Here is an 18326-nt window from a genome sequence, read left to right on the forward strand (position 1 = left end):
TTGGATTTGATGACAATAATAACTTATGGTTTAAAATGCGGAGATGATCTAATGTGCTTATTTTTATATTAATCATTGATAATAGGAAAAATGATGATGGCGATATGAGATGAGCTTAAATGAAGCAGTGAAGATTAACATAGTCAACCTTAAGTTGTTTAGGACTAAGACATATTTTATTATTCACTAATAATTGAAAAAACATAATTTACTTTTTCTTTTCTTTTTGATGAATTAATCAAGTAGAAAAGAGGATATGCTTGTATTTGCCCATTGTCTGATTTTCAAGTAAAGAGCTAAACACGGAAAGAAGCAATTTTGACCAAAAATTTATTTTTATAGTAGAAATGATCAAAGAAACTAATTTAAAATTTGTGCTACATGTAAGAAGAAGTTTATTGAAAGCTTCAGAGGTCCAAATAATGAAACTTTAGCTCACAAATAATGGTCCTATAGTTGAGCTTAGGTCCACATTACTTGAATTGGAAATATTCAGTTTCAAAATGGGGCTATTCTAGAATAGAAATGGGTGAACTTAGAAAATCAGGGGCGCTTTCTCGCAATAAAAGAAGTTGGGTATTTCGCTGAAACGCAGCCCCACCTACGTCTATCACACGCTTATTAACCTTTCCCAAATTCAATATTCAAAGACTCCCATCTCCAAAAAGATGCATACAAACTTCAATTAGGCCCATTCAACAAATACCTACTAATTTCGGATTCTACTGCTGACCCGCTTTCTCGAATTGGGTCTGTAAATTGAATACATGATCGAAAGATGTATAGCAATTTCAAAGAACAAGCAATCGAATATGTACGTCAAGCTGTACAAGAAGACAACGCTGGTAACTATGCTAAAGCATTTCCTCTTTACATGAACGCTCTAGAGTATTTCAAAACTCATTTAAAGTACGAAAAAAACCCTAAGATTAAGGAAGCGATTACTCAGAAATTCACCGAGTATTTACGCCGGGCTGAAGAGATCCGGGCTGTATTGGATGAAGGTGGAACTGGGCCCGCTCAAAATGGAGGTGATGCTGCTGTGGCAACCCGGCCCAAAACGAAGACCAAGCCCAAAGATGGTGAAGATGGGGAAGATCCTGAACAGTCTAAGTTAAGGGCTGGCCTTAATTCCGCTATTGTTAGGGAAAAGCCTAATATTAAATGGAATGATGTTGCTGGTTTGGAAAGTGCTAAACAAGCTTTGCAGGAAGCTGTTATTTTGCCTGTCAAGTTTCCTCAGTTCTTTACGGGTCAGTTAAATTGTATTGTTTTTTGAAATTGACTATTAAGTAGCTCCTCTCTACACCGCAAAGGTAGGGGTAAGGTCTGCGTACATCCTACCCTCCACAGACCCACTTGTAGGATTACACTGGGTATGTTGTTGATAAGTAGCTTTAAGTTCAACAATCAATGATCAATTAACTTTACTTCACTCGCAAGCTAGTTTGGCTTAAACTGTGTGGATGTTTTATATATGCCCAGCTTGTTTTGGGATTTAAGGTCTAGAGGATTTTTCATATGTTAGTTATCAACCTACCGCTATGCCATTTCACATAGATGGAGCTAAGTAGATGTACGGGGTTTTTTCTTGGATAAGTAAAGTAAATTCCGTTAAGATGATCGGTATTAAGTGAGTACTATGATTTATAGTGAAACAATGATTGTTGTTGATGATTGTATTGTTTTTAAATTTGATTCTAAGTAGCTTCGTTGCTTGTCCGGGATAGAAACAGAGCTTAGTAAGCGGCAGTTTAAAGACCCTCTTGTATAGGTTGGAGCTACCTTATTACTTATTATTAGAGAAAGGAGAAAGTTTTTCAGCTTGCTGACTAGGGTTGGCTTAAAAGATTGGTATTGGTGAATTTTCAAAAAAAAGATTGGTATTGGTGATTGTATTTTTAACAGTGCTATCAAAAGCGAAAAGCGCAAAAAAGCTCTAAGGTCAGCTGGGGCTTTAAGCGCAAATAAAGCATGGGCTTTAATGAAAAAAAGTGCAATGGTGCAAAAAATACAAATATATATATGTTTAGTCCAAGATTAATAATAATAAGCATGAATAACAAATGTATGGACAAAGAAATTGTAAAAATATTACGATAAAGTGAATTATTAATCATCTAGTGTCACCTCTCCAAGAGAGGCTCATTGACAAGGAAAAGTATGTCTTAGAGCCTTGATGATGACACTAAAGTGCACATAAAGCGAGGCGAGGCGCTCAACATGTTTTGAGCCTTGCTTCAGGGCTTAAGCGCGCTTTGATAACACTGATTTTTAAAATTGATTCTTAAGTAGCTTTAAGTTTAAGGATCAATGGTCAATTAACTTAACTATACCTCAATCCCAACTAGTTGGGCTTAGCTGTGTGAATATTATATATATGCCCAGCTCGTTTTGGGATTTAATGTCTAGAGGATTTTCATATTATGATATTCTTATGCTAGTTATCGACCTACCGCTATGATGGGTTTACATATATGGAGCTAAGTAGATGTATGGGTTTTTTTCTTGGATAAGTAAAATTCAATTAAGATGATCAGTATCAAGTGAGTGCTGTAATATTTACATCAAAAGCCAAAGCAAAGACAAGTTATTGTTCCATTTTCCTTGTAGAGACTCTGAGGTGTCTTTTCGTCTCATTTACGTATTGTTATCTCCACCAAAAGGAAACATAAGTATACAGTTAAGTTTGATCTTTAAGATTGAATTGGCTCTATCTTCAAAAAATTCCAGGCTCCTTTATCTATATAGTCCACTAAGTACGTGCTGGAATTGTGTTCCGTATTTCCTGGGCGTGTTATTCCGGCCTTCCCTATACCCAGCAACTTAGTAGGTAATGAGTAGATTTTTTCGTTAACCACCGTAGTACACCATATTAAAAAATAGTTGCCATACTGAGGATACGTAGCGATGTAGGAACAAGTGGTTTATACTTTCACTTTCCTTCTGACAAAACATACATCCGATGCATGGTCGAAATACTCTTCTCTAGTGTATTTGTTGAGTTAGGCAAGCTCCTTTTATCACTAACCAAGAGAAGCAAGCCACCTCATATCGCACTTTTGTTCTCAAAAGCTGCGGAGGCCAAGATTTAGGCAAGCTTCTTTTATCACTATCCCCTTGCTCTGTAATTCCAGCATAATTTATCTGTCCAATTGGATAGTCTTTAAGACTATCCAAAAAACTGAGAAAACTAGCTATCCTTCCAGCTCCAAGATTCGAAATTTTCTTGAAAATGTTTATGCATTGCTAGATTTACATTGGTAGTTTTGCCTCTGTGTGCTGCGACAAGAGAAATTTATTTGGAAATGTATATTTAAGAGGACAGTACTCAATCCAATTGTCATAACAAAATGAGATCTTTTTGCAGCAACAGAACCAATTCTTTCCACAAAACTAGGCCACGTTAGTGATTCTTTTTAAGTGGGAGAAAAGAGTTTCGTAACCAGGGTGGGTGAACCGTCATAGATACTACTTGCCCGCATATGTAGAGTAAAAATGTAGTCTCTGAAGGGTAAGGAGTTTCCTTTTGAGACCAATAGGTTCAAACTTGGTATGCTGCATGTTGAATAATCTAGTCTATGTAGTTGTGGGCTTAAAAGTGTTAGGGCTCATGAACCATTTCTTCTGTTTATCAATAAGGCCCTGGTCAGCCACTTTTTCGGATCGGATCGATAAGTAGTGTCATAAAAAAGAGATCTTTCTCTTTGCATCTCAAATCTAGACAAGCTATCCAAGCTCCCTTACTCCTCAGTATATCTGTAGGTTTATACATTAAGTCCAAAGCACCTATTCAGGAGTTGGGGAATTGGCGTGCAAGGAATCGCGGTAGGAATTCTGACTTTCCAGTAGAGTGGTGGCAAACTGATATGAGGCGCTTTACTTGCTATGAACTATTACTCCACAAGATTGAACGGTGCTCGTTCATTCCACCAATTTGTACACCATTTCTGTCCATAGCCATTTCATCGACATGCTATGATGAGCCTCAAATTCTTGATTTCCGACTTTCCTTCCTTCTCTGTTTGACTCTATTTACCTAGTGGATGTCTACTTTCGTTTAATGCATTGTCATAGAAATCTTCTATTCAGTTTATTCAATTAATGCATTGTCATAGAAATCTTCTATTCAGTTTATTCAATCTTTATGTTTTTCTGAAATAGGTAACAATATCCAGTTTATTCAATCTTTTACTTACCTTCATTGGAATTGGCAACAAAGACATGATATATGCTGGTGAAGGTTCCAACACACTGATAATTGGCACTAGGTTTTTTTTTTTTTTTTTTTGTTTGAGAAGGGATAATCGGGACTAGTCCCTAGTAGGTAATTGGGACTAGTCTACCTCTAAGAGATAATTGATGTTTCCTCCAACCAGCTAATCTTTTTCACATCTTTCAAGGACCATGTGCCATCTGATTCTGTGTTTGGCTCCCAAAGGAAGAACTAAGTAAGTAGTGAGTAAGGATCTAGTCCTGCAGCTCGGAACACAAGTCAAACCCTGAAAATTTGGTACCTTATTAACTCGGTCAATCATGCTTTCATCCAGTTTATATGCAAACTAGAAACAAGTTCAAACCAAAATCAGTTTGAACTGTCTAAATTATTCCATATTTGTATCACATAACGTCACTGGATATAGCAGGTGTGAGATGTCCATATTCTCTTGCATACTGTTTGATGCCAGATACCCCTTAATCCATCCTTTTGTACCTGCAATACTGATCATTATGATCAGAGTGAAGAGAAAAGGAGACATGAGATCTCTTTGCCTTATCCTATTTGAGCGGCAAAGGAATTCATTTATCAGGATCAAGATAGAGTACCATAGTGCTCGCACAATGTCTTATCAGCTTCTTCCTGTGAAAGACCATCTCCTTCGAGGAGTTTTATAACTTTTATTGAAAGTCATCGTAAAGTGATGAAGTCATGCGAATCATGGTGCTATCGCTTCATGGATGGAGCCACACGATTAAGAAGTGTGCGCTTCAAACAATAACGCGCAAGGTGATCCAAATGTGAGGTCTAGGAGGGTAGAGTGTACGCAGACCTTACCCCTACCTTTTGACGGGTAGAGAGGCTGTTTCCGATAGATTCCTGGATCTAGGAGAGATGAAAAAACATCAGGAATAATGAACAGTAATAATAAGCAGTAATAGCAGCAAGATAATAGGAATAGAACTATATTCATATATGTTTGGTATTTTTCAGTCATCTGTAAGTTGTACACCTGAACTTCTAAGGGATATGTGCTTCCTTTCTGCTTCAAGCCCATGGACGTCTCTTTCGCACGCTTACACTGCCTTTAAGCTAGTACTCTAGAAGCTCTATTTGATTTGATCATATGCTCTCTTAATGGCCAACTTATAGATAAGCCCAAAAGTTTTTCCTTTCTTCTGGTATCCAAGCAATCATTAGCTATAAGAAATGCATCCATTATTTGTCTCTTTTTTATTAATTTGAGAGTTATTACCAATTTTTCTATTACCTGCTTTAACCTCTCTTTTAGAAGCTTTGATATAACTTTGTAAAAGTTGTCGGTCAATCTGTTAGTTGAATTTTCGATCCGTTAGTGACTTAAATGATTGTGTTACGTAGATTAACGTTCTTTGGGCCTTTCTTTTAGAAGCTTTGATATAACTTTGTAAAAGTTGTCAGTCAAGCTTTGCTGGGACGTTTTTTGGAGGTCTCCCGCATGTCCTTAATGCTGACGAATACAGTATTACCAGTTAAAAAAAAAATAAGTGTCTTTAGGAAGGAAATGTATGAAGCTTTAGGGAACATTCTGACTGTTCTTTGGGCATGGAAACCTTTACAGGATGTTTATACATGTAGTAACTGCTGGTAATGCTCATGCGAAATTTTCAGTTTGTAATATCTCTCAGATTTATGTTACTGTTCCCTCAAAAGCCTCTCAGCATACCAAAAAAAGTAGGCATAAAAAGTCAATAACATGTTTTTTTTTTTTTTTACTTATAGTAGATTAGAATATTTTAAATAGCTGCGCAAAATTTTCCATCATCACCTAACTTTACTATTTTATTGAGCGCTTTCGTTCATCATCATCTAAGAGTTTTCTTCCCTTTCTTATAGGCAAGAGGAGGCCATGGAGAGCTTTTCTTTTATATGGTCCTCCTGGGACAGGAAAATCATACTTGGCCAAAGCTGTTGCTACTGAAGCAGATTCCACTTTTTTCAGGTATTTTGTCCTCTGGTGTGCAATTATTCCTATTATTTACTCTCCATTTTGCTGACCAGTTCAGCTAAATTATACAGACATTGCTTTTCTTATGTGGCTTTGAGTCTGGAAAAATGCACAGGTTATAGTTATTCTTCAGTTGCTAACATCATATTCATCTGTCATAAGGTCAGATTTAAGAACAAGCGAGGAACATGAATCTCCTTCGCAGGCCCAAAAAAGTTTAAAAAAGCAAAGAATAGGAGTTTTTAGAAGATGCGCAGGGGGGGGGGGGGGGGGGTGAAGGTGGGCTGCAAATAATCTGGACCTGGACCTGAGATACTTATATAGGCAGTTGGATAACTTGAGATATGACAGTGCACCATCTTGGTGTGTGCTATTACTGAAATACTTTTGATTTGCACCCAAGGGTGTGGTCAATGTGGTGGGTTGATAATCATATGAGGTCTCAGGTTCAATTCCCAGCGGAGGAAAAAACACTAGGTGATTTCTTCCCCTTTGTCCAAGCCTCGGTGGACAGAGTTACCCGGTACTTGTGCTGGACATGTTACTCGGACTCTCCTAAAATGTCATCGGGTGCGTGTCGGATCCTTCAAAAGTAGTGTATTTTTGAAGGATCCGACACGGGTGCGGCAACACTTTCGAAGAGTCCGAGTAACTTAGGCTGGTGGGAGGTAGTAGGTACCCCATGGAATTAGTTGAGGTGCATGCAAGCTGACCCTAAAACCACGATTATGAAAAAAGTAGAGATAAGATGTTCTCCAATTTCAAAAAAAAAAAAAAAAATCACCGGCAATGGCGTTTAACATTGTCATTAAAAAAAGATGTTTACTGAATTTTCGTCCCAATATTTGCTGGTTCTTATATAGATCCAATGATATGATAGCAATGTCTTATGAGATGCTTGATTTCCTGAATAATTTTAGACATGTGTAGTCGCTTAAATGTCGGCAGTATCCAATGCTAATGGATTTTTCATCTGTACTTTTTCTTCCCTTCATAGACTTATGTGAATTAGTTGAGGTGCGTGCAAGCTGGCCCTAAAACCACGATTATGAAAAAAGTAGAGATAAGATGTTCTCCAGTTTCACCAAAAAAATAAAAATCCCCGGCAATGGCGTTTAACATTGTAATTTAAAAAAAAAAAAAAAAAAAAGATGTTCACTGAATTTTCGTCCCAATATTTGCTGGTTCTTATATAGATCCAATGATATGATAGCAATGTCTTATGAGATGCTTGATTTCCTGAATAATTTTAGACATGTGTAGTCGCTTAAATGTCGCAGTATCCAATGCTAATGGATTTTTCATCTGTACTTTTTCTTCCCTTCATAGACTTATGTGAATATCTTGATGAAATGCCTATATAGATGAGGAACTTCATGAATTCAGTTGCATTTCTGTTTTTGTCAAGCCATTTTTGATTTTTGTGTTTCAAGAACTTAGGCTGTAAAGTTGGCAAGTGCCAACTGCTGTTTTTATGCAGTATCTCATCATCGGACCTTGTTTCCAAGTGGATGGGTGAAAGTGAAAAGCTAGTTTCGAACCTATTCCAAATGGCTCGCGAAAGTGCCCCGTCCATTATATTCGTTGATGAAATTGATTCCTTGTGTGGACAGCGAGGAGAAGGAAATGAGAGTGAAGCTTCTAGACGTATTAAAACAGAACTGCTTGTGCAGATGCAGGTACTTGTTATACAGTGGGAGCGTAGTGATTGCCTGATCTGCAACTAGTAAGAAACAGGAAAGGAAGGTCGGTTTTGTTAAATAAATACCTTTGACTTATCTAGTTTGTAATTTCAGGGTGTTGGACACAATGATGATAAGGTTCTTGTTCTTGCGGCAACAAATACACCTTATGCCCTAGATCAGGTAAAGAATGAGCCGTGGTATAATACAGCAGATTGTAATGGTCTTTTGCTTACAGAAATTGTCCTCTGCAGGCTATACGGCGAAGATTTGATAAGCGCATCTACATTCCTCTACCAGATGCGAAGGCACGACAACACATGTTCAAAGTGAGTCCATTTGTTATTTTTGTTGATGAGTAAATTTAAGCAATGTAATCTGATTCTAGTTTTATAGGAGCTAGGCCTATTTATTCTCTTTTGGCCTTTTAAACTTTGCAGGTTCATTTAGGGGACACCCCCCATAACTTAAGTGAGAGCGACTTTGAAGACTTGGGCCGTAAAACAGAAGGTTTTTCTGGTTCAGATGTTTCTGTCTGTGTAAGTCTAATTGGTTTTATTGACTTGTGCCTAACATGTAACTTAACAATTTGTTCATTGCAAACAAATCCTTCCCACCACCACATCCCGAACTCCCTCAACCATATAAGTGGAGTTATTCCTCTGGGTTCTTCCTCTAATATAACTGCACTTTCTCTTCTCGAACAGGTCAAGGATGTGCTCTTCGAACCTGTACGCAAAACACAAGATGCTATGTTCTTCACCCACACATCAGATGATACATGGATTCCGTGCGGTCCAAAACACCCGGGTGCTGTGCAGACAACTATGCAGGATCTTGCTACTAAAGGACTTGCATCCAAGGTACATTCAGATAAATTCGGTAGATCAGTGGTGTAAATAAAATTTCCTGAGTTCGTTAATCTTTTTGCTTCACTCAGAATTCCTGTTGGACAATCAATCTAAATTGTTTTTCATCAATTACTTTTGGAAGATGCATGAGCTATGTAGTAATTTTAACTTAATGTGATTAGAAATAGTGCTTCCGCTGATCTACCTACATATCAAGGTTTCATTATGTTGTAAAATAGTTATTGGTGTTTAAATGAAAAGATAAGATATCTGAGTGTGGAGCTTTGATTATTTGTTGTAGTAATCTTGCTCTTATAAAATTGACTCTAATTAGCTGCTTGCTGATTAATGGCCTTGCAGATCATCCCCCCTCCCATTTCAAAAACAGACTTTGATAAGGTGCTTGCCCGTCAACGACCAACAGTAAGTAAATCGGACCTTGAGGTGCATGAAAGATTCACAAAGGAGTTTGGAGAAGAAGGGTGAAGAAACTGATAACATTGATCGTGTCTTTCGTACATTTGCCATGATTTGTATTTTATTTGTGTTTTGCCTTAAAAACACACTAATCTGTTCAAAGGCCATTTTAAAAAATTGGAAAGTTGACGTTGTTTACCCTTTCCTTCTGGGGTGTCAGTTTTACATTTTATGTAGTTACCAATGTGGAGCCTCTGCAAATCTTATTGCAATTAATTAAGCAACTGCAAGTACCAAAGTTTATGTGATTTCCTCATCGCTATGTTCATAGTTATTTTGCAAAATCTGAACCTGCGTTTTTTATGATTAAAGTCAACTACTTTATCATAACTTAGAAGTTAAAGGATCCTGCTTTTCGTATGATTGATTTATCAAAGGTGATCTCAGGGTAAGCTTTCCATATGCAAAATGTTGAACTAGTTAGTGCAACCTGCATTTACCTGTGCGTTTTTTGTATGATTTATCAGAGGTGATCTTAGGAAAATCTTCCCTCTCGTGTATGCAAAGGCTTAGGTATAAAAGACAAGTCAAAAGAGAAAAAATGAACAACGAAGAAAGTGAGAGAAGCAGCAAAGACCTTTTGCATATGTTGATCCGAAAATATATTGAGTACATGTTGTACGTCTAAGAAAAAAACCTAGTGTTTGTGTGAAAATAATGCAATGAAAACATTCATTTTGGTTACACCTTCAATGTGTGGTTATAAAACTCTTTATCATCAAGTACTACGAAGTAAATGTGAAAAAATTTATGATGGGTGAGGCACAAGTATTACTTGGCATGTGAGGGTAATTTTTTATTGAAAAAAAGTGTATAGGTCTCACTTTTATGATCCTCTTTCATCACTAGTGCTATTTCTCTCTCCAACCTCACCTTTCACTCATCATCAGCCCTACTCTTCGCTATTCATTTCACTCTCATTTTCTAAATCAATTTTCTAGTCATTTTTTTTTACCCAATTCTTTTTGTATTCATGCTTATATTTATATTATTCGTTTGATGATTGGTACGTGTAAATAGATCTGAGTGATTCGGGTTTTTTTATTTATTAAATCAAATCAATTGTGTCGTTTGATGATTGGTACGTGTAAATAGATCTGAGTGATTCGGGTTTTTATATCTATAAATAAAATTAAATCTATAAAATCGAGTTTTTATTGGTCTTTTCGATTTTTGTTGAATTATTTGATTTTTTTTCTTGGTTTGATGTGAAACATTTTATAACAAAATTAATTTGCTTTTTGTGAAATATGATGCAAATGCCATATTATTTCATATAGTTCTTGTTAATCAATTACACACAAAACTAATATTACAACGCTATATATATATATATATATATATAGGGATAAAATTGCAAGGCCAAATATGGTGTTATAATGCTAAGAAACAAAAACTATGACAAAGTTAAGAACAAGTACTTACAAAGTAGATTATCATTTTAAGAAATTGAATATATATAATGTTGGGTTGGTTGGTCTTAATTTGGCCTCTTTTTTTTTAGTTAAAATCGAGTCAAATTAGTTATGATTAATTTTTTTTTCCTCTAAACCATTTTTTTTCATTAACTAATTTATCAATTTGATTCTGTTTATGAATTTCTTTTATATACCCCTACTTAGTATAATGGATTTTTGTGCACTGTGTTAGCAAAATAACGGGAAAATTACTTTATATACCGTTTACTTTGCTAGCAAGATTCTGTTCTTTTTATTATTTGGTCTTTTAAGATTTAGTTCTCTCTCATCGACATACACCATCTCACACATACACCCATTCTCATCTTCCCAAAATCCATTCTAATCCAACTTTTTTTTTAAGAAGAAATCTTGTAACTAAGCACAAAGCCACCCTCAACTAGCCAAAACTCCAACCATTATCCACCTTAGCACAAAGCAATATAAATACAAACTAAAAATAGGAAACTCCAAACAAATTGCACTTTGTTTCTAAGATTATTCAAAAAATTGATTTGAAGACACTACTGAAAAAAAAAAAGAGTTAAAATATGTTTATCCATGTTAGGAAGCGTGAGATAATGAGAAAAAGTGCCAATACTAATGAAATCGAATTATACATATAGTTATTCTATAACTTTTATGTATGTATAAATCTATATAGCAAAGAAAAAATCAGCAAACAAAATTAAAATAAATAATTTAGTGTTTTTTTTCTTTGCGATTCTGAAATATTAGCAAAAAGGAATTGTGAGATAGAGTTTGGTTAGTCTATGGTGGAACACGACTGGGGATTTTGCTGGGGTTTTCCGGTGAAGGAATAGTTACAGACAAAGAGAGAGAATAATAATCAGGTGGGTGAATAATTTTTGGCCACTTTTGGGGCCCACACGTCACATATTAGTCCCTCATACAACCATTACGTGGCATGCCTCACAACACACTAATGTGACATTGAATTAGTGTGTTGTCGACCTACCGAAGGAAAGAGGTCACCATCAAACAGCTGTGCTCTGTAATGATTACTTTGAGAAGAAAGAAATCATTTTCTAAAATGACTTCAAGCCAGTACATTATATCATACTAAGTAATTAGAAAAATGAGAGGCTTCAGTCTCTATAAGATTTTGTTTCCAGGGCACACTTCGTTCAAAGAATACTCTGATTATTAAAGATAATGAACAAGAACAAACCCCTAAACCCATCAACCGGTTAAAACCGGTAACCGGACCGGTAAAATCGGAACCAGTTCTACCGGTTCCGGTTAACCGTTTAAAAGGTTACCGGTCCGGTTCCGATATTTTTGAAACCGGAACCGGACCGGTTAAACCGGTTTAACCGGTGAAATTAAAAAAAAAAAAAATAGTCGTTGGGCAGTTGGGCCTGTCCGTTAATGGACCGTTGGCAACGGTCCATTTGCAAAAATGGTCGTTGTCAAACGGTCATAAAATTATTTTTTGGCCCCCCAACCCCCCAAACTTTTTTTTTAACACTTTAACCCATCCCTCACCCCTATATAAACCCTTCTTCATTTTCATTTTAATTCACACCAATTCACTCTTCTTCATCTTTCTCTCAAATCTCAATCTCTCAATTATAGTCACTTTGCAATAATTAGCCACAAAGTCTATTATAGTTTCAACTTTCAATTATTAATTTTGCAATTATAATATTGTTGGTGGAGTTGGTGATTTTGCAACAATCCGAAGTAGCTTTGGTGGATTTGCAATTCTAGCCGCCTTCACTTTGTTGGAAATTAATCCGGCAATTTGGTACCTTCGTTCCAACTCTATCTTTATTTTTCGCAATTTAATTTACGCAATTTAATTCTAGCAATTTAATTTGTTGTAATTTATTTTCTTGTGATTTATTTGATTGTGATTTAAATTAATTCTATTTAATAATGTCAAAGAGATTAAGACATGTATATATATATATATATATGTAAGTTATACATATATAATGTTACGTATAACTTAAACATATATATATATATATATATATATATATATATATATATATATATATATATATATATATATATATATATGTTTAAGTTATACATATATATAAGCTATATATAACTTAAACATATTTATATATATTAAGTTATATAACCTAAGTATATTGATACATATATTGATATATATATATAAGTATATTCTTACTATATATATATATATATATATATATATATGTATACGTATATTCTGTATTGCTGACTTGCTGTTAGCCTGTTAGTCAGTAAATATTTAAACTTTACTTATAAACTTGTATAACATATGTAAATATACCTACAATATACTAATAAATATTAATATATATATATATATATATATATATATATATATATATATATAATACAAAAAACAAAAAAAAAAACATGTTTTGGACACTTTGAACCGGACCAGTTCCGGTTTGAGGTTTCAAACCGATAAACCGGAACCGGTTAAACGGTTCCGGTTTTTTAACCGGAAACCGGCCGGTTCCCTAACCGGTTACCAGTCCGGTTCCGGTTAAACCGGTTGCCCAGGTTTATAAACCCCCCACAGAAGTTTACATGACCAAATGCTTCTTGTTTATACTTGTTGATGGTGGAGGACAACAATCAATATCTCGTGATACTGTATATTTATACAATCTTAAAGGGTTTTCAAAATACTTGTTTTAGTTTCTTGACGGTGTATATCACAAGTCAATCCCCTCTTGGCGTAAAGAAAATTTTACATCAACGATTTCTAGTCATAATTACAATGAGCTGGAGATCAGGACTATCCGATTTCTAAGACTTTAAATATTGTACCTAATTGTGTATATGCACTTTCAGGTGGTGTTGCTCTATCATATATAAAGAAAATTAAATATAATTTACACACAAATATATAAGAAACTCCCTTTTTTTATAAGGTGGTGTGTTATGACAGTGACGTCCCTTACAAAAGGGTCTCTCTGCCATTATCCCCTACCTCTAGGGCTTCCTCATCCTTTCTTTTTGGTTTAGTTGCAGAATGGAAAATCATGCCATTCGTTGAGAAATTAAAATGAATATCGAAAATTCGAGCTAGGACGCCTTTTTTCTTTCTCAAAGTCAACTTTATCCCTTCTTAAATTTTTTTGACAGAGAAATTTGCTGGGGCCATTCTTTAAGATTAACTTTAGCCTTTGAAACTCGGGATAATGGATCAGTATTCTTCTATACTTAAATACTAGGCTTAGTTTGCATGACAATTGGGCTCGAATATGTGGCTTAATTAGGTTCACAAATCCCTTGACCTTTGTCACTTGAGCTAAAAAAAATCTTACAAGTTGATAAGTGAAAAATCCCTAACTCCTTTGTGATTTGGACGTTGAATTGAAACTCGATGCTACGAAAAGTCCTAATATGATACAGTAAAGACAAAACAATTGACAGTCGACCTGATCAGCAAGGTAACAGGTACCTTTCATTTTGGTGAAGATCCAATAATGTGCATGTACGAATGTAGCTTTGATTCAAAATGTATATTTGTCTTAAATTTTTCTTTGTTTAAATAAGCAAACGATCTCAGGAAAATGTGAATCTTGAAAATTTTATTTAATATATATAAATATAAATTTAATATTTAGAACTTATAAATTTCAAATTTTAAATCCGCCCGCAGATGTGAATATGGGAAAGAAATCCATTAGCCAAGTTGTGAAGGAAAGAAATCCATAAGCCAAAGTTGTGAACTAACAATGGTAATGAGGTCTAAGGTAGGTTCACATTTAATACATTTGCTGCTTTATTTGGGCAACTGTCAACCCGCGGAATTATTTGGGCAACTGATTACCTAATGCCTAATAAATGTTCTAAATGTCCACTACGCACATAACATCAATCTTCTTCTGAATTTATTTCTCGATTGGATAACTTATCCGCGCTTCGCGCGATGATGAGAAGCACCGTTAAATTTACGTACTTTTCATAATAGCCAGATGCTATTAAATTAGTAAATTTGACCCCGCTTTGTGCAATTTTAAAAGACATCAATAGATAAGCAAAATAATCTTTTTTATAAATATGTTGACATATAAGAGGTAAAAGTTTTCGTTTATGTACATATCAAAAACAGTTTCTATAAAAATAAGGGGAAAAGGAATAAAAAAAAGGAACATGACTACTTGCTTAGTCCCTTCTCAATACATTAAAAGAAATATATACTTCCCTTCTTAAAATAAAGATGTGTTGGCAGGATATTCTTGAAGCATTTGCTCCAAAGTATCCAGCAAAAGTTTTAGTTCTAAAAATATTTAACGTAATTTCTAGTACAATAAAAATTCAACTTAACTTTTAATTATATATTTTTATAATATTTCAGTATATCTTATTATATCTGCACGCACACATATTGACGTACAAAAGACTCCTATTGAAAAGCAAATTCTAACCGATTTTGAGAGAGCTCTTAAAACACGACATTCAATAGTCATTTCTAGTCTTCAAGCACCATGACACAAGCTAATGTTCCTAATTCATTAATGTGCACAATGAGATAGTAAATAAATTAAATCAATAATTCATTAATTATTTTATAGTATGTGTAGGTGGTTATTTCCATCACTCCCTTGATTCTTAAAATGGAAATAATAAAAAGTACTTTTCAGGAATTTTTTTTCTTCTTATTTTTATAATGTGTTATATTTGGTCTTGTCTTTTTGCGCAAGATTGATGTTTTTTTACTTTAGCTAGTCTCTATTGTTCGTGCTTTGCACGAATATATCTTGCGTCAAATACTATAAAACTAGTACTTAAAATAATAAATTTTCAACTTATATATATTCTAAAAATAAAGATCAAGTATTCCAGTTTTATCCAATACAATAACATAATTTTGGAGAGCATAAAAATCGATCAATATTATCGAATCAACATTTCAACGTTGTTGACCTATGTGCAATGCCTCTAAACGTTGTAAAATTTAGGATTATAAAATATTTAGAATTTTGAAATTTACTCACATGTTGCCTATGAATGAAGTGTCTGTAAATTGTATTATTTTATATTGAGCAAGATAGTTGAATACAAAAGCGAATAAGAAATTCATTTTGTTGTCTATGATTGAAGTGCCTGTAAATTGTATAATTTTATACTCCCTCCGTTTCTTAATAAATGGTGTTTTAGGCTTTTTATTTTGTTTCAAAATAAGTAGTACTTTAGGATTTGAAGAAGAACTTATTCTTTCAAAATTACCCTTATTTACATAATCAAGAATCATTAAGTAGGTTTTTTTTTCTAGGCATTTTAATTAGGGATAAGTTAGTAAAAACACTCCTAATTTTTTAGGAATGAACACTTTCTTAACGTGTGTGCATAAGCTTAAAAAAACCACGTATTATGAAATGGAGGGAGTATTGAGCAAGATACTTGAATAAAAAATAAAAAATTAATTATTATCTATTAATATTAATGGCAACAAATATTTTATCAAATATGAATGTAGCCTAATTTAGTAGGATTCTATTATTGGATAAGATCTGCAAAACTAAAATTTTATTCAACTTATACAATAGTCGTTGTCTTAAAACAAATATTTTTCTTTAATTTTATGAACTCTTATTTTTATTAACCAAACATATGAATTAATAAAAAATACCTAAGCCTATTAAAATATGATCCAATAATAACCTGTTTTCTAAGTTAAATCTTTTAGTTTAGTTACGGACAAAGCATACTTTATATGTTCAATTACTCCTAGGCAAATGAGGGTACTTGATATATCCTTTTTTGAACGTGATAGTAAAGACTCTTCAATTAATTAGATTCAGAACAAAATTCAGAAGTAGTATTTGTTTCAAATTCTATTTTTAATTATAATATTTTTTCTGTTTACCAAACTAGCCAATAAAAATATGGTAGAATTAGACTAAAAGGGTATATAAGTTGTTCAATATTTAAAGGATATTTCGGACCAATTTAGGCCACTTTTCAGTGAGGGAATCAATTGCTAATCCTGCCACCATTTTCCTTATGTTGTTCTTCTCTTCCCCTCTTTCCTCTTTCTTTTCTTTCTTCATTTTTATCTTCTTATACTATTTAGTTTTATCTGTATATTGTCCTTCAATTTCACTCTCTCCCTACCACTTTAATATTTAATTCAGTTGCCCTCTTTGCTCCCAATTGGTCTTAAAATCCCAGAAAACAGCGTAACAATCGCTAGTTAATATTTTTGATATAACAATTTTCTTTACTCTAAATTTCTCCCTATTATTGACTTAGGCACATATCGATAGCCACAAACACTCTTGTCCGTGCTTGAAATCTCATGCTTTCATTACCACTAATTAAATATGTTTAATGTAAAACTAAAACGCTCTTGTTAAGCCTTAGATATAGTATTTTCAAAATATATATGTTAGGGCCTGTTTGGAAAGCCACCCAGGTAATTGGAATTGGGTGTAATTACACAGTTTGGTCTGTTTGTTTGACCAGGTAATTACACATTTAGGTGGAAATTGGGTGTAATTGAGAAAGTGTAATTACACTCTCCAATTCTCAAGGGGGTGCTGAGAATTGTGTGTAATTACACCCTGTAATTACATGGTTACTTTTTAGTTTATTTCTTTTTTATATTATTTTAATTTCTTTTTTATTTCTATTACTTAATCTCTTTTTTATTTTATTTTAATTTATTTTCTTTTCTAATTTATTTTTATTTATATTTTCATTTCTTATTTATTTTTTATTTTTCAAATATATTTTTCTTTTTATATTATTTATATTTCATTTCCTTTCTTCTCATTCCCTATATACTTCTTGTGGTTCCATGTCATTGCTCGTATTTTTTTATTTTATTCATTTAGCATAATCGTATTATTATTCTAATTTTTGAAACTACATCTCTTAATATTAGAAAGAATGAGTCATTAATAAACTTGGCATATAATGAGTGACGTTATTAACGTACAATTTCGTTTTGAATGACGTTATATACTTATATTTTCCCTTTCTTTTGAATTATAAGAGTATTTACTTATGTTATGCTGAAACTTACTTTGTAATGTTGGAATTTGACATAAGAGTATTATGTTAAATTTTTTTCTTTTGGATTTTGAATTTGGGTTATATTTTCGATTTTAATTTATTTGTTTTAGTAGCATTGACTTGTTATTTCACATTGCATGCTGTTTATTTTTCACTTAGTTGATAAAATTTCTGTCAAATATTTGAATAATGCTATGGCATTATATTTATAAATATTCCTTTTGTGTCAAACATTCAATCCCATGACGTTCTCACAAAAAAAAAAAAGTATGCTTTTAAGTTTTATAATCAATTAAAATTAAAATATTATTAATTTGAATTTATATATCAATTATTTTTTATAATATTAGTTACAAATATATGATTATTTAATTAACATATTTTCAAGAAACAATGTGTTATTAAATAACTAATTTAGTATCTTTTATAAAGGCACATATTTTTTAAATATTAAATTTTAATTTTTTATAATTAAATTTTATTTTTAAATTAAACTAACTGTGTAATTACACATGTGCAACCAAACAGCACGCTTGTAATTACACTGTAATTACGTTATGACAAACAAACAGGTCATTGTAATTACAACACTGTGTAATTACTAGGCTGTGTAATTACTAGGGTAGTAATTACACCAATTCCAATTACCAG

At 33.3% G+C, this 18326-nt stretch overlaps 1 protein-coding gene across 2 annotated transcripts; it reads left to right on the forward strand.

Annotated features, from left to right (window-relative positions):
• The first annotated feature begins 478 nt into the window (after positions 1-478).
• LOC132604275 (protein SUPPRESSOR OF K(+) TRANSPORT GROWTH DEFECT 1) lies at positions 479-9464 on the forward strand. 2 transcript variants are annotated; one of them, XM_060317721.1, is made up of 8 exons: positions 526-1253; positions 6095-6200; positions 7687-7885; positions 8003-8071; positions 8143-8217; positions 8329-8427; positions 8596-8751; positions 9100-9464. In XM_060317721.1, the coding sequence occupies exons 1-8, from the start codon at positions 779-781 to the stop codon at positions 9223-9225; spliced, it is 1305 nt and encodes a 434-aa protein (XP_060173704.1). In that variant the 5' UTR covers positions 526-778; the 3' UTR covers positions 9226-9464. The 2 variants fall into 2 exon arrangements, with proteins under 2 accessions (XP_060173712.1, XP_060173704.1); XM_060317729.1 differs by lacking the exons at positions 8003-8071; positions 8143-8217; positions 8329-8427; positions 8596-8751; positions 9100-9464 and having other exon boundaries at positions 479-1253; positions 7656-7866.
• Positions 9465-18326: the final 8862 nt, after the last annotated feature.

The sequence above is a fragment of the Lycium barbarum genome, chromosome 1, assembly GCF_019175385.1.
Source record: "Lycium barbarum isolate Lr01 chromosome 1, ASM1917538v2, whole genome shotgun sequence".
Classification (NCBI taxonomy): Eukaryota; Viridiplantae; Streptophyta; class Magnoliopsida; order Solanales; family Solanaceae; genus Lycium; species Lycium barbarum.